The following is a 16,204-nucleotide window of genomic DNA, read 5'->3' on the forward strand; positions in this document are numbered from 1 at the left end:
ATTAAACTGTACACACTGAGCGACTGGGAGACAGAGTAATCGCCCTTCCCAGAGATGGGAGAGAGAGAGCGAGCCGGGTGCAGAGTCTGACCAGTGAATCCAGGACTCGGTCGGCACCGAGGAAGTCCACCCGGCGTGGGTGACTGAGAGCTGAAGGGGTCTGGGGACAGGGGGTGACCACACGGGGTCAGCATTCCCGCTCGGGGCCCCTTCCCTTCCCCCCCACCCACCCCCACACCTTCCCTGGGGGGTCTGGAATGGTATGGTGGAGGGGTGGGGGGGGGGGGGGGGGACATCTCATGGAACTTGCTCCGGGAGTGGGAACCCCACGGATTCGGGATGGGGCTTGGCCCAGGGTGGTGGATGGTGGGGGGGAGGGGGAGGGGAGAGGTGGGAGGAGGGGTGTCACGGCCCCCTCAGGGAGGGCAATTCGACAACAGGAGGCATGGAGCGAGGGGGTGGGGCGGGGAGGTACGACGAGGGGTATAATGGTTGGTGGGGGGGGGGTAGGGGAACGCATGCAGACACTGGATGGGGTGACAACAACATGCATGTCCATGCGGTAGGGGGATATAGTCAAGATGGCGGACATCAAGCAGGTACCTGGGGTGGGAGGGAATGAAGTGGCGGTGGGGGGAGGGGGGGGGGTGCCACTTACTTCCATGGTACTGTCGAGCGATCCCACACTGTTTCTCCGTCCCCGCTTCCCTAGCCAGACATGCAACACCAAGCATTAGCGAGAGAAGGCAAGAGAAAGCACTCCCCCCTCACCCCCACCCCCACCCGTCAGCCCCCAACCCACCTCCCCTCCCCCCCACCAACCCACCCTTTTGCCCCGCAACAGGTTATTCATACACAAAGCCCATTTCAACCAGCAACGTGGGGTGGCTGCGGAGGGGGCGTGGGGAAGGGAGGGAGGGTGAGAGAGGAGGGAGAGGGAGAGGCGGGAGTGCAGAGGAAGAGAGAGAGAGAGAGAGAGAGAGAGAGAAGGAGTGTGTGGAGAGAGGAGGAATAGAAGCTGTGCGTGAGGGGGGAGGGTGAGCGAGGAGGGAGAGGGAGAGGGAGAGAGGGAGTGTGTGGAGAGAGGAGGAATAGAAGGTGTGCGTGAGGGGAGGAGGGAGAGAGGGAGAGGGAAGGAGAGAGAGAGAGAGAAAGGGTGAGTGTGGAGGGAGAGGGGAGTAGAGGAAGAGAGGGTGAGAGTGGAGGGAGAGGGGAGGAGAGAGAGGGTGAGTGTGGAGGGAGGGGGGAGTAGAGGAAGAGAGGGTGAGAGTGGAGGGAGAGGGGAGGAGAGAGAGGATGAGTGTGGAGGGAGGGGGCAGAGGAGAGAGAGGGTGAGTGTGGAGGGAGGAGAGAGAGGGTGAGTGTGGAGGGAGAGGGGAGTAGAGGAAGAGAGGGTAAGAGTGGAGGGAGAGGGGAGGAGAGAGAGGGTGAGTGTGGAGGGAGGGGGCAGAGGAGAGAGAGGGTGAGTGTGGAGGGAGGAGAGAGAGGGTGAATGTGGAGGGAGAGGGGAGGAGAGAGAGGGTGAGTGTGGAGGGAGAGGGGAGGAGAGAGAGGGTGAGTGTAGAGGATGAGGGAAAGGGTGAGTGTAGAAGGGAGGAGGAGGAGAGAGGGTGAGTGTGGAGTGGAGAAGAGGGAGAGAGTGAGTATTGAAGAAGCAGTTGGACATGCAGAGAGTGAGAGAGAGAGAGACAGAGAAACAGAAGGTGTAAGGTACGGAGAGAGGAAAGATAAACTCGGGATAAAGTTCAGCTCTTCACCCTCCTCAACCCCTGAGAGGTTTCTCCAGTGAGACTGTGCAGGAACCAGGGATTGGAAACTCTTTCTGTGATGTCACTCTCTCTGTAACTCTCTCCCTGTGACATCACTCTCTCCCTGTGACCTCACTCTCTCTGTAACTCCCTCCCTGTGACATCACTCTCTCTGTAACTCTCTCCCTGTGACATCACTCTCTCCCTGTGACATCACTCTCTCTGTAACTCTCTCCCTGTGACATCACTCTCTCCCTGTGACATCACTCTCTCTGTAACTCTCTCCCTGTGACATCACTCTCTCCGTAACTCTCTCCCTGTGATGTCACTCTCTCCCCATGACATCACTCTCTCCCTAACTCTCTCCCTATTACTCTTTCCCCGTGACGTCATTCTCTGTGTAACTGTCTCTCTGTGACATCAATATCCCCGTAAATCTCTCCCTGTGACATCACCATCTCCATAACTTTCTTCCTGTGAAATAACTGTCTCCCTGCAACTCTCTCCCTGCGACGTCTCTCTCTCCCCATAACTCTCTCCCTGTGACATCACTCTCTCCCTGTAACTCTCTCCTTGTGACATCACCCTCTCCATAACTCTCTCCTTGTGAAATCACTCTCTCCACTTACCTCTCCCTGTGATGTCACTCTCTCCATAACTCTCTCCCTGTGACATCACACTCTCCGTAACTCTCTCCTTGTGACATCACACTCTCCATAACTCTCTCCTTGTGAAATCACTCTCTCCACTTACCTCTCCCTGTGATGTCACTCTCTCCATAACTCTCTCCCTGTGACATCACACTCTCCGTAACTCTCTCCTTGTGACATCACACTCTCCATAACTCTCTCCTTGTGAAATCACTCTCTCCCCTTAACTCTCCCTGTGATGTCACTCTCTCCATAACTCTCTCCCTGTGACATCACACTCTCCATAGCTCTCTCCCTGAGACATCACTCTCTCCCTGTAATGCTCTCCCTGTGACATCACTCTCTCCGTAACTCTCTCCTTGACATCACACTCTCCATAACTCTCTCTCTGTGACATCACACTCTCCATAACTCTCTCCTTGTGAAATCACTCTCTCCCCTTAACTCTCCCTGTGATGTCACTCTCTCCATAACTCTCTCCCTGTGATGTCACACTCTCCGTAACTCTCTCCCTGTGACTTCACACTCTCCATAACTCTCTCCCTGTGACATCACTCTCTATCCATAACTCTCTCCCTGTGACATCACACTCTCCGTAACTCTCTCCTTGGACATCACACTCTCCATAACTCTCTCCCTGTGACATCACACTCTCCGTAACTCTCTCCCTGTGACATCACACACTCTATAACTCTCTCCCTGTGACATCACACTCTCCATAACTCTCTCCCTGTGACATCACTCTCTCTCCATACCTCTCTCCCTGTGACATCACTCTCTCCCTGTAACACTCCCTGTGACATCACACTCTCCATAACTCTCTCCCTGTGACATCACTCTCTCCCTGTAATGCTCGCCGTGACATCGCTCTCTCTGTAACTCTCTCCCTGTGACATCACACTCGCTGTAACGCTCTCCCTGTGACATCAAACACTCCCTAACTTTGTCCGTGACATCACTCTCTCCTTGTAACGCTCTCCCTGTAACAGTAGGAATGTTCACACAACAACCTCCCCACGGTCAGTGCACACGGGTCAGTAACACCTCAGTGTACTCTCTCGACCGAGGCTCGGGTTTCACGACAGCTTTTGGTGTAACAGCTACATGGAGCAGAAACTGGGCTCAGTCCAATGCCCCTTGCCAAACCCCCACTCGCTAACCCATGTCCTGAAGGAGCATGGAATCTTTCACCACTGTAAATCTTCACTGCACCCTCTCAAGTGGCCCAAACAATCCTTTTTATGAATAAAACACCGGACTGTCCCCAATGTGATAATTCCCCACCCTTCCTCTCTGTCTCTGTCTCTCTCTGTGTTTCTCAATCTATCTCTCTCTCCACCTCTCTGTCCCTCCCTCTATTTCTCTCTCCTTCTCTCGATGTCTCTCCCTCTGTCCTATCTATCTCTCTCCCTTTCTCTATCTGTCTCTCTCTCTCTCACTCTCTCTCTCTATCTCTATCTCTGTCTCTCTCTGTGTTTTTCTCTCTATCTCTCTCTCCACCTCTCTGATCCTCTCTCTATCTCTCTCTCTCATTCTCTCTATCTTGCTCCCTCTGTCCTATCGATCACTCTCTCTTTTTCTCTCCCTCTCTCTATCTGTTTTACTCTCTCGCTGTTTTTCTCTCTCTGTCTCTTTCTCTCTCCTGCTATTGCCAAGCCCTTTGTTCACCCACAGATTTCTCGCATCTATATATTCATTCCAACAATACTCGGGGGAATCTTTTCCAATATTAAAGTCATATCGCAGTGCAACTGGGGCTGCATAACTGTCTGAGAGACTGACATATCCTAACATTGACAAATATCCTGGGTTGTAAATCATAGTCACACAGGGCAGTGCAATTCACAACTGGACTTCACTCTGTATCTAACACCCTGTTGTACCTGTCCTGGGAGTGTTTGATGGGAATGGTGTAGAGGGAGCTTTACTCTGTATCTAACCCTGTGCTGTACCTGTCCTGGGAGTGTTTGATGGGGACGGTGTAGAGGGAGCTTTACTCTGTATCTAACCCTGTGCTGTACCTGTCCTGGGAGTGTTTGATGGGGACGGTGTAGAGGGAGCTTTACTCTGTATCTAACCCTGTGCTGTACCTGTCCTGGGAGTGTTTGATGGGGACGGTGTAGAGGGAGCTTTACTCTGTATCTAACCCTGTGCTGTACCTGTCCTGGGAGTGTTTGATGGGGACGGTGTAGAGGGAGCTTTACTCTGTATCTAACCCCGTGCTGTACCTGTCCTGGGAGTGTTTGATGGGGACAGAGGAAGAACCTATCACACTCTCCGGCAGTCGGATGGACAGGTTGACCCCGGGTGGAGAGATGCAAGAAACAGAGACAGCAGTGAATGGAACGCAGGAGGATTAGCGGCCTGGAGAAGAGAGGGTTAACCAGGGGGTACAAACAGGGCAGCAAAAAGTAGCAGAGCCGTGCCAACCGACTGCAGGTGCCCAGCAGGTTAGTCAATGCACCCGGACCTGCCCAGCTCGCCCAGCTGCATCCCACCATCTCCCCTCCCCCACTCCCATCAAAACCCACCCCTCGCCCACCCTCCCCCCATACCCCCCCTACTCCCCTAACCCATCAGGTTACCTGCGTCGGAGAGGTCACGCAGGGAGCTGCTGAGGGCGCTGCGCTTCAGCCCCTCCCCCACGGCGTAGGTGTCGTCCAGGCTGGTCAGCGTGCCGTTCATCGTGTCCTTCTTGAGGCTGGCGCTCTGCAACATGGTGGTGCGGATCACCCCTTTCTGTTTCTCCAGCTCGGCTGAGGGCCGCAGGGAGGGGGAGGGAAAAGGGGAGCTCATGGTTAGAGAGTTAGCCTGCCCGTTGGCTACATCCACCCAAACCCGAGCAGATTCCAGTCTGTAACTCACTCCCGGGTATCTGTTATTCCATATATAAACCCCCCCGAACCCCTCGATTAGATTCCAGTCTGTAACTCACTCCCGGGTATCTGTTATTCTATATATAAACCACCCCGAACCCCTCGATTAGATTCCAGTCTGTAACTCACTCCCGGATATCTGTTATTCTATATATAAACCCCACCGAACCCCTCCATTAGATTCCAGTCTGTAACTAACTCCTGGGAATCTGTCATTATATATATAAACCACCCCAAACACCTCGATTAGATTCCAGCCTGTAAGTCACCCCGGGAATCTGTTATTGCGTATAAAACCTCCCACCGAACCTCTCGATTAGATTCCAGTCCCGGGTATCTGTTATTCTATATATAAACAACCCGGAACCCCTCAGTTAGATTCCAGTCTGTAACTCACTCCCGGGTATCTGTTATTCTATATATAAACGCAATCCGAACACCTCGATTTGATTCCAGTCTGTAACTCACTCCCAGGTATCTCTATTCTATATACAAACAGCCCTGAACCCCTCGAGTAGATTCAAGACTGGAACTCACTCCCGGGTATCTCTTATTTTATATATAAACCCACCACAAACCCCTCGATTAGATTCCAGCCTGTAACACACTCCTGGGTATCTGTTATTCTATATATAAACCACCCCGAACCTCTCAGTTAGATTCCAGTCTGTAACTCACTCCCGAGCATCTGTTATTCTATGTATAAACCCCCACCCTGAACCCTTCGATTAGATTCCAGTCTGTAACTCACTCCTGGGTATTTGTTATTCAATATATAAACCACTCTGAACCCCTTGATTAGATTCCAAACTGTAACTCACACCCGGGTATCTGTTATTCTATATATGAACCCCCATTGAACCCCTCGAGTAGATTCAATTCTGTAACTCACTCCAGGGTATCTGTTATTCTATATATAAACACCCCCCGAAGCCTTCGATTAGATTCCAGTCTGTAACTCACTCCTGGGTATCTGTTATTCTATATATAAAACCCCCTTGAACCCCTCGATTAAATTCCAGTCTGTAACTCACTCCTGAGTATCTCTATTCTATATATAAACAGCCCTGAACATGTGGAATAGATTCCAGTCTGTGACTCACTCCCGGGTATCTGTTATACTATATATAAACCCTGCCGAACCCCTCGATTAAATTCCAGTCTGTAACTCACTCCCGAGTATCTCTATTCTATATATAAACAGCCCTGAACATGTGGAATAGATTCCAGACTGGAACTCAATCCCGGGTATCTCTTATTTTATATATAAACCACCCCAAACCCCTCAATTAGATTCCAGTCTGTAACTCACACCCGAGTATCTGCTGTTCTATAGATAAACCACACCGAGCCCCTCGATTAGAATCCAGTCTGTAACTGACTCCCAGGTATCTGTTATTCTATAGATAAATCCCCAAACCCCTCAACTTGATTCCAGTCTGTAACTCACTCCCGGGTATCCGTTATTCTATATATAAACCCCCGCGAACCCTTCGATGAGATTCCAGTCTGTAACTCACTCCCGGGTATCTGTTATTCTATATATAAACCACCCCGAACCCCTCGATTAGATTCCAGTCTGTAACTCACTCCCGGGTATCTGTTATTCTATAGATAAACCCCCCAAACCCCTCAACTTGATTCCAGTCTGTAACTCACTCCCGGGTATCCGTTATTCTATATATAAACCCCCGTGAACTCTTCGGTGAGATTCCAGTCTGTAATTCACTCTCGGGTATCTGTTATTCTATACATAAACCCCACCGAACCCCTCGATTAGATTCCAGTCTGTAACTCACTCCCAGGTATCTGTTATTCTATATATAAACCACCCCAAACCCCTCGATTAGATTCCAGTCTGTAACTCACTCTTGGGTATCTGTTATTCTATATATAAACGCCCACAACCCGTCGATTTGATTCCAGTCTGTAACTCACTCTGGTTATTGTTATTCTATATATAAACCCCCCCGAACCCCTCGATTTGATTCCAATCTGCAAGTCATTCCCGGGCATCAGTTATTCTATATATAAACCCCCCGAAATCCCTCGATTAGATTCCAGTCTGTAACTCACTCCCGAGTATCTGTTATTCTATGTATAAATCCCCATGAACCCCTCGATTAGATTCCAATCTGTAACTCTATCCTCGGTATCACTTATTCTGTATATAAACCCACCAAAACCCTCCATTAGATTCCAGTCTGTAACTAACTCCCGTTTATCTGTTATGAGATATATAAACCCCCCCGAACCCCTCGATTAGATTCCAGTGTGTAACTCACTCCCGGGTATCTGTTAGTCTATATATAAACACCCCTGAACCCCTCGATTAGATTCCAGCCTGGAACTTACTCCCGGGTATCTGTTATTCTATATATAAACCACCCCGAACACCTCGATTAGATTCCAGTCTGTATCTCACACCCGGGTATCTGTTACTCTATATATAAACGCCCCCGAACCCCTCGATTAGATTCCAGCCTGTAAGTCACTCCCGGGTATCTGTTATTCTATATATAAATCGCTCCAAATCCCTTGATTAGATTCCAGTCTGTAACTCACTCCCGGGTATCTGTTATTCTATAGCTAAACCCCCCAAACCCATCAACTTGATTCCAGTCTGTAACTCACTCCCGGGAATCTTTTATTCTATATATAAACACCCCCCGAATCTCTCGATTAGATTCCAGTCTGTAACTCACTCCCGGGTATCTGTTATTCTATATATAAACCACCCCGAACTCCTCGATTAGATTCCAGTCTGAAACTCACACCTAGGAATCTGTTATTCTATATACAAACCCCACCCCGATTTGATTCCAGCCTGTAACTCACTCCAGGGTATCTGTTATTCTATATATAAACACCCCCCGAAGCCCTCGATTAGATTCCAGTATGTAACTCACTCCCGGGTATCTGTTATTCCATATATAAACCCCTCCGAACCCCTCGATTAGATTCCAGTCTGTAACTCACTCACGGGTATTTGTTAATCTATATATAAAACCCCCTTGAAACCCTCGATTAGATTCCAGTCTGAAACTCACTCCCGGGTATCTGTTATTCTATAGATAAACCCGCCGAACCCCTCGATTTGATTCCAGTCTGTAACTCACTCCCGAGTATCTGTATTCTATATATTAACAGCCCTGAACCCCTCGAGTAGATTCCAGACTGGAACTCACTCCCGGGTATCTGTTATTTCATATATAAACCACCCCAAACCCCTCGATTAGATTCCAGTCTGTAACTCACTCCCGAGTATCTGTTATTCTATATATAAACCACCCCGAACCCCTCGATTAGATTCCAGTCTGTAACTGACTCCCGGATATCTGTTATTCTATAGATAAACCCCCCCAAACCCCTCAACTTGATTCCAGTCTGTAACTCACTCCCGAGTATCCATTATTCTATGTATAAACCCCCGCGAACCCTTCGATGAGATTCCAGTCTGTAACTAACTCCCTTTTATCTGTTATTCTATATATAAACCCCCCGAACACCTCCATTAGATTCCAGTCTGTAACTCACTCCCGGGTATCTGTTAATCTATATATAAACCACCTGAATCCCTCCATTAGAGTCCAGTCTGTAACACACTCCCAGGTATCTGTTATTTTATATATAAACCCCCCGAAACCCTCAATTAGATTCCAGGATGTAGCTCACCCATGGGTATCTGTTATTCTATATATAAAACCCCCCCGACCCCCTCGATTTGATTCCAGTCTGTAACTCACTCCCGAGTATCTGTATTCTATATATAAACAGTCCTGAACCCCTGGGGTAGATTCCAGGCTGGAACTCTCTCCCGGGTATCTCTTATTTCATATATAAACCACCCCAAACCCCTCGATTAGATTCCAGTCTGTAACTCTATCCTCGGTATCACTTATTCTGTATATAAACCCACCTAAACCCTCCATTAGATTCCAGTCTGTAACTAACTCCCGTTTATCTGTTATTAGATATTTAAACCCCCTGACCACCTCCATTAGATTCCAGTCTGTTACTCACTCCCGGGTATCTGTTATTCTATATATAAACTCCCGAACCCCTCGATTATATTCCAGTCTGTAACTCACTCCCGGGTATCTGTTATTTTATATATAATCCCCCAAAACCCTCAATTAGATTCCAGTCTGTAACTCACTCTTGGGTATCTGTTATTCTATATATAAACCCCCGCGAACCCTTCGATGAGATTCCAGTCTGTAACTCACTCTGGGGTATGTGTTATTCTATATATAAACCACACTGAACCCCTCGATTAGATTCCACTCTGTAACTCACTCCCGGGTATCTGTCATTCTATATATAAAACATCCCGAACCCCTCGATTAGATTCCAGTCTGTAACTCACTCCCGGGTATCTGTTATTCTATATAAAATACCCCCCACCCCGAACTCCTCGATTAGATTCCAGTCTGTAACTCACTCTAGGGAATCTGTTACTCTTTATATCAACCTCCCCAAACCCCTCGATTAGATTCCAGTCTGTAACTCACTCCCGCGTGTCTGTTATTCCATATATAAACTCCACTGAACCCCTCGATTTGATTCCAATCTGCAAGTCATTCCCAGGCATCAGTTATTCTATATATAAACCCCCCGAAACCCCTCTATTAGATTCCAGTCTGTAACTCACTCCTGAATATGTTATTCTATGTATAAACCCCCATGAACCACTCGATTAGATTCCAGTCTGTAACTCTATCCTCGATATCACTTATTCTGTATATAAATCCCCCAAAACCCTCGATTAGATTCCAGTCTGTAACTCACTCCCGTGTACCTGTTATTTTATATATAATCCCCCCGAACCCCTCAGTTAGATTCCAGGATGTAGCTCACCCATGGGTATCTGTTATTCTATATGTAAAACCCCACTAAACCCTTCGATTAGATTCCAGTCTGTAAGTCACTCCCAGGTATCTGTTATTCTATATATAAACACCCCCTGAACCCCTCGATTAGTTTCCAGCCTGGAACTCTCTCCCGGGTATCTGTTTCTCTTTTTATAAATGCCCCCTGAACCCCTCGATTAGATTCCAGCCCTTAACTCGCACCCGGCTATCTGTTATTCTATATATAAATCACCCCAAATCCCTCGATCAGATTCCAGTCTGTAACTCAATTCCGGGTATTTGTTAATCTGTATATAAATCACCCCAAATCCCTCGATTAGATTCCAGTCTGTAACTCACTCCCGGGTATCTGTTATTCTGTGTATAATTAAAGTCGGTATTTTCCGCTAGCTCTTGCGTCCGGAATTGGAGTGGGCAGGAGGGGGGATTTGACGGAGCTGCCATAGTTTCGTTGTCCCCCGGTGGGAATTTCACTCAATTCCGGCCGACGTTCGTTGGACGACACGGGTATAATTGAGGGATCTGTCCACTCTCTCTTGACCTCTGTGCGTGACTCTGTCTCTGAGTCACCCCGACTCCCGGCTCCTCGCCGTGATCCCATCCCTGCAGCTCCCCCACCATCCACCGCACCCCCCCCCCCACCCCAACCCCCACCTCTCTCTCTATCCTTAATCCATTGGGATTTGAACACAACGCTGTGGCCTAGAACGGGGACGTTCCATCGGGAAGGCGTCACGTCAAACGCGGTGGGGGTTAGCGTCCCTCCCGCACCCTTGCACCCATCAATATGGATGCCATTGCCCCCAACAAACATGGCCGCTGACCCCCCCCCCTCCCCTCTCCACCCCCCAACAAACATGGCCATGCTGGCAGTACCCACAATCATGGCCGCCCTCGCCCCTAACAAACATGGCCCCCCTTGCCCCCAACAAACATGGCCTCACCCCTACCCTCACCACCCCCCCCCCACAACAAACATGTCCATCCTTGCACAGCCCACAAACATGGTCGCCCTCGCCCCCAATAAACGTCGCCGCCCTTGCCTCCAACAAACATGGCCGCCCTCCTACCCCATCTCCTCAACAGCCATGGCCGTCCTTGCATAGCCCGCAAAAATGGGCGCCTGCGCCCCCCCCCCCCCAACAAAGATGGCCACCCTCTCCCCCAACAAAAATGGCCCCCTCGCCCCTCTGATACAGGGCTGTCCTCACACTGCTCACAAACATGGCCGTCCTTGCCCCCAACAAACATGGTCATCCTCGCACAGCCCACAAACATGGCTGTCCTTGCCCCCAACAAACATGGTCATCCTCGCACAGCCCGCAAACATGGCCGTCTTTGCCCCCAACAAACATGGTCATCCTCGCACAGCCCACAAACATGGCCGTCCTTGCCCCCAACAAACATGGTCATCCTCGCACAGCCCACAAACATGGCCGTCCTTGCCCCCAACTAACATGGCCATCCTCACACAGGCCACAAACATGGTTGTCCTTGCCCCCATCAAACATGGCCATACTCACACAGCCCGCAAACATGGTTGTCCTTGCCCCCATCAAACATGGCCATCCTCACACAGCCCGCAAACATGGCCACCCTCGCCCCCAACAAACATGGCCATCCTCACTAATCCCACAAACATGGACGCCTTCATCCCCAACAAACATGGCCATCCTCGCACTGCCCACAAACATGGCCACCCTCACTCCCCCAACAAACATGGTCACCACTCACCCCAGGCAAACATGGCTGCCAACTGCCCTTGACAAGCATGTCTGTTCTTACTCCCCCCTCACAAACATTCCGGGAGAGACACACACATCTCCGCCTTCTCAATACTTACATTCCACCCGGTATTTCTCCATCTCCTGGACCTCGGCGACGGACTCTCGCAGGTCGCTGGCAAATCTGGTCCGGTCTTGCACGCTGGGGGCATTGAAGATGATGAGGATCTTCTTTTCTGCGCTGGGTATGGACGAGGCCAGCTTGATGCCGTGGGGATAATCTGGGGGTTAAGATAATGAAACAGTGAGAGAGGGAGTGAGAAATTGGCATTGAGTGGCCTGTGAGGTCGAGAAAGGGTTTTGGGGGTCGTTGGTGGGAATGCCTCTGCGGGAAAGCAGGGCCCGGGCTGGGTTGCAGCCGGGGTCAGGTTCTCGTGGAGGCAAATTTGACCATTGCCCCCTAACAAACATGGCCACTCTCGCCCCCTAACAAACATGGCCACTCTTGCCCCCAACAAACATGGTCACTCTCGCCCCCAACAAACGTGGCCACTCTCGCCCCCAACAAACGTGGCCACTCTCACCCCCAACAAACATGGTCACTCTCACCCCCAACAAACATGGCCACTCTCGCCCCCAACAAACATGGTCACTCTCGCCCCCAACAAACGTGGCCACTCTCGCCCCCAACAAACGTGGCCACTCTCGCCCCCAACAAACATGGCCACTCTTGCCCCCAACAAACATGGTCACTCTCGCCCCCAACAAACGTGACCACTCTCACCCCCAACAAACATGGCCACTCTCACCCCCAACAAACATGGCCACTCTCACCCCCAACAAACATGGCCACTCTCACCCCCAACAAACATGGCCACTCTTGCCCCCCAACAAACATGGCCACTCTCGCCCCCAACAAACGTGGCCACTCTCGCCCCCCCCCGCCCCCCCCAACAAACGTGGCCACTCTCGCCCCCAACAAACATGGCCACTCTCGCCCCCAACAAACATGGCCACTCTTGCCCCCCAACAAACATGGCCACTCTTGCCCCCCAACAAACGTGGCCACTCTCAGCCCCAACAAACGTGGCCACTCTCAGCCCCAACAAACATGGCCACTCTCAACCCCAACAAACGTGGCCACTCTCAGCCCCAACAAACGTGGCCACTCTCGACCCCAACAAACATGACCACTCTCACCACCCATCTTGCTTAATCAAGAATCTATCCAGCTCTGCATTAAAAACACACACGGACTCCGCTTCCAGTCTGAGCAGAGCGAGTGGACCACAACTGGAGCAGCCATGATCTCTCTGAATGGGGGGAGGATGCTATGGGGCAGGCTGGAAGGGCCGAGCGGCCTACTCCCATGATCCTACAGTCATCCCAGTCATCTGGACGGCTACTAACTTGACTCAGAAACCCTCCCCCCTCTCCACCTCCACCCTCCACTCGCCCACGACAAAACCAATGACGCCCCTTGCGATGGGGTATTTGGCACAGCTGTGGGCGCCAGGGGTAGGAGTGGCACCCAGGTTACAATGGAAATGGATTAGCCCTTGCTGGGCCAGGGTCGAAGGTCAATCGATCTCGTCGGCCTGTTCGGGGCTTGTTGGGTGGTGGGGGGGTTGGTTTTGGGGGCGGGGGGGAGGGGCGATGACGCGGGTGGGGAAAGTCTCCTGGGGAAGCGTCACCCGAGTTGGCGGCCTTGACAGTAAAGCAGGTACATCCTTCCCCCCCACCACCCCCCCCCAACACCACTGGCAACTCTTTCTTCGAGGCCCTGGGGCTAAGGATCTGCAGCTCGGGTGAGCGAATGGATTCGCTTCCCGCCGGTCCGGAGTGAGAGAGAAAAAAAAAACGCGTGATCCAGCTCTTCAGCTATGGATGTCATCGTCGCATCTGAGGGCCAGGTCCCCACACAAACCCACCCACCTCTCCCCCCACACACACACACTCTCAAGCGTCCACAGCGCAGCGATAAGGATTGGCAGTGGGCCAGGGACGACCGGCGTCAAGAGTGACCTCACAGCGGCCGGCTGGTAGGAGAGTCACGAGCGCACTGGGTGGAGGGGCCGAATGGCCCTCTCCCCTGCAATGATGTCAACCACACTAGGATTCACGGCAAAAGACGGGGAACGGAGTCCTGTCTGTGAGGCGCCGTGTCGAGCCAAGCCAGTATTCACCCAACTGATTCTGTGAAGTACTTACAGGCGTTTTGGAATAGGTTAACCTTCATCTCGTGCAGTGCAAACGACTGACGGAAACTGTATGTCACTGAGATCTTCTTCTTCTGAAAGACCTTAGTGACCTGGAAGAAGAGGAGTACAGAAGTCAGGGTGACAGATGGAGAGGAGAGGAACATAGGAGGGAGAGAGGGAGAGAGAGGAGAGACAGAGAGGAAGAGACACTGAGACAGAGAGAAAGGAGGAGAGAGAGAGAAAAAGAGGTGGAGAGGGAAAGAGGCAGAGAGAGAGAGGGAGTAAGAGAGGAAGAGAGAGAGAGGGGGAGGGAGAAAGAGAGGCAGAGAGAGAAAGGGATGGGGAAAGAGAGAAAGAGGCAGGGAGAAAGGGAGAGAGAAAGGGAGAAAGGAAGAGACACAGAGACAGAGAGGGAAGAGAGAGAGAGAAAAAAGGCAGACAGAGAGAAATGGAAAGAGAGAAAGAGGTGGAGGGGAGAGAGAGAAAAAGATGACAACAGAGAAAGGGTAATAGAGAGTGTGATGCAGAGAGAGAGACAGAAAGAGAGAAACAGAAAGAGAGACAGAGAGAGAGAATGTGAGATGGAGAGAAACTGAGAGAGAGAGACAGAGAGAGAGACCGAGAGAGAGACTGAGGGAGAGAGAGAGAGAGAAACAGAGAGAGAGACTGAGAGAGAGAGAGAGACAGAGAGAGAGACTGAGAGAGAGAGACAGAGGCAGAGAGAGAGAGAGACAGAGAGAGACTGAGAGAGAGACAGAGAGAGACTGAGAAAGAGAGAGAGAGAGAGAGAGAAACAGACAGAAAGAGGTGGAGAGAGAGGCAGATTGAGATAGTGATAAAAATAGAATTGAGAGAGTGTGGGAGAGTGAGAAAAAGAGATAGACAGAACTGGACAGAGAGAGATAGGAAAAATAGCAGTGGTCAAGAGTGGAAATGGAAAACTGAGAGTAAGGGAGAACAGCAAGAGTGGGTAAAAGTGAATGAGAAAAAGATACTCGGGGAGACTGAGAGAGGAAGGGAAAGTGGGAGAGGCAGAGAGAGCAAGAGAGAGGAAGCGAGAGACTGAGAGCACGAGTGTCAAGAAGATATAATAATGTCTAAAATGTTATTGGGAAATGGAGTTTGAGTGGTGTCTGTGGCTATGTGTGTGTGTGTGTGTGTGAGTGTGTGAGTTTGTGTGTGTGTGTGTGAGAGTGTGAGTGTGTGTGTGTGTGTGTGTGTGTCTGTGTGAGTATTTGTGTGTTTGAGTGTGTGTGTGTGTGAGTGTGTGTGTGTCTGTGTGAGTATTTGTGTGTGTGTGTGTGTGTGTGTGTGTGTGTGTGTGTGTCTGTGTGAGTATTTGTGTGTGTGAGTGTGTGTGGGGGTGTGAGTGTGTGTGAGAGTGTGTGAGTGTGTGAGTGTGTGTGTGTGTGAGTGTGTGTGTGTGTGTGAGTGTGTGAGTTTGTGTGTGTGTGTGTGAGTATGTGTGTGAGTGAGAGTGTGTATGTGTGTGTGTGTGTGTGTGTGTGTGTGTGTGTGTGTGAGTGTGTGAGTTTGTGTGTGTGTGTGTGAGTATGTGTGTGAGTATGTGTGTGTGTGTGTGTATGTGTGTGTGTGAGTGTGTGTGTGAGTGTGTGTGTGTGTGTGAGTGTGTGTGTGTGTGTGTGAGTGAGAGTGTGTATGTGTGTGTGTGTGTGTGTGTGTGTGTGTGTGTGTCTTAATTGGATTAAAGCCAGTTGGTCTAGAGGCTTCGATGTAGACAGTTTGAAATAGTAATTAGGTAAACATAGGGAAGTTAGAAGGTGAGGTGTAAAGGGTGAAATTTGCATTTTTAAATAAACCGTTAAGAGAATGGGTGAAATATTACTCCTCGCCAAGAGCCAAACAATGTGTTCACTTTTTCCAAACTTTACCACTAAGGAAACGGGGGTGGGGGGAAGAGAAAGAGACCAAAAGAGAGAGAGCGAGAGCTCGGGAGAGACAGCGAGTCCAAAAGTAGGACTGTATCTTACCACAAGCAGATCGTTGAAGAGAAAGACCTCTCGCTGATGGACACCCTGTTTCTGTGGTCGATTAGGATCCGGAACCTCGTAGAGGCGACAGCAGCAAACCAGCCGGCGGTGTGGCAGAGACAGAACCTGAAGAGCGACAG

The 16,204-nt window shown here is 50.4% G+C and overlaps 1 protein-coding gene across 2 annotated transcripts in view; it reads right to left on the bottom strand.

The window, feature by feature from the left end:
- Nucleotides 1-16,204, bottom strand: part of LOC121272838 (IQ motif and SEC7 domain-containing protein 2-like) — an 80,497-nt gene that overhangs the window by 6,256 nt on the left and 58,037 nt on the right. For both annotated transcript variants that reach the window (XM_041179652.1, XM_041179651.1), the window contains exons 8-11: nucleotides 16,065-16,190; nucleotides 14,084-14,183; nucleotides 11,992-12,153; nucleotides 4,984-5,154 (exon numbers count right to left, since the gene is read on the bottom strand). In XM_041179652.1, the coding sequence (XP_041035586.1) occupies nucleotides 4,984-5,154; nucleotides 11,992-12,153; nucleotides 14,084-14,183; nucleotides 16,065-16,190 (559 nt within the window). The remainder of the gene's footprint in view (nucleotides 1-4,983; nucleotides 5,155-11,991; nucleotides 12,154-14,083; nucleotides 14,184-16,064; nucleotides 16,191-16,204) is intronic.

Source organism: Carcharodon carcharias, chromosome 35 (assembly GCF_017639515.1).
Source record: "Carcharodon carcharias isolate sCarCar2 chromosome 35, sCarCar2.pri, whole genome shotgun sequence".
In the NCBI taxonomy this organism is placed as follows: domain Eukaryota; kingdom Metazoa; phylum Chordata; class Chondrichthyes; order Lamniformes; family Lamnidae; genus Carcharodon; species Carcharodon carcharias.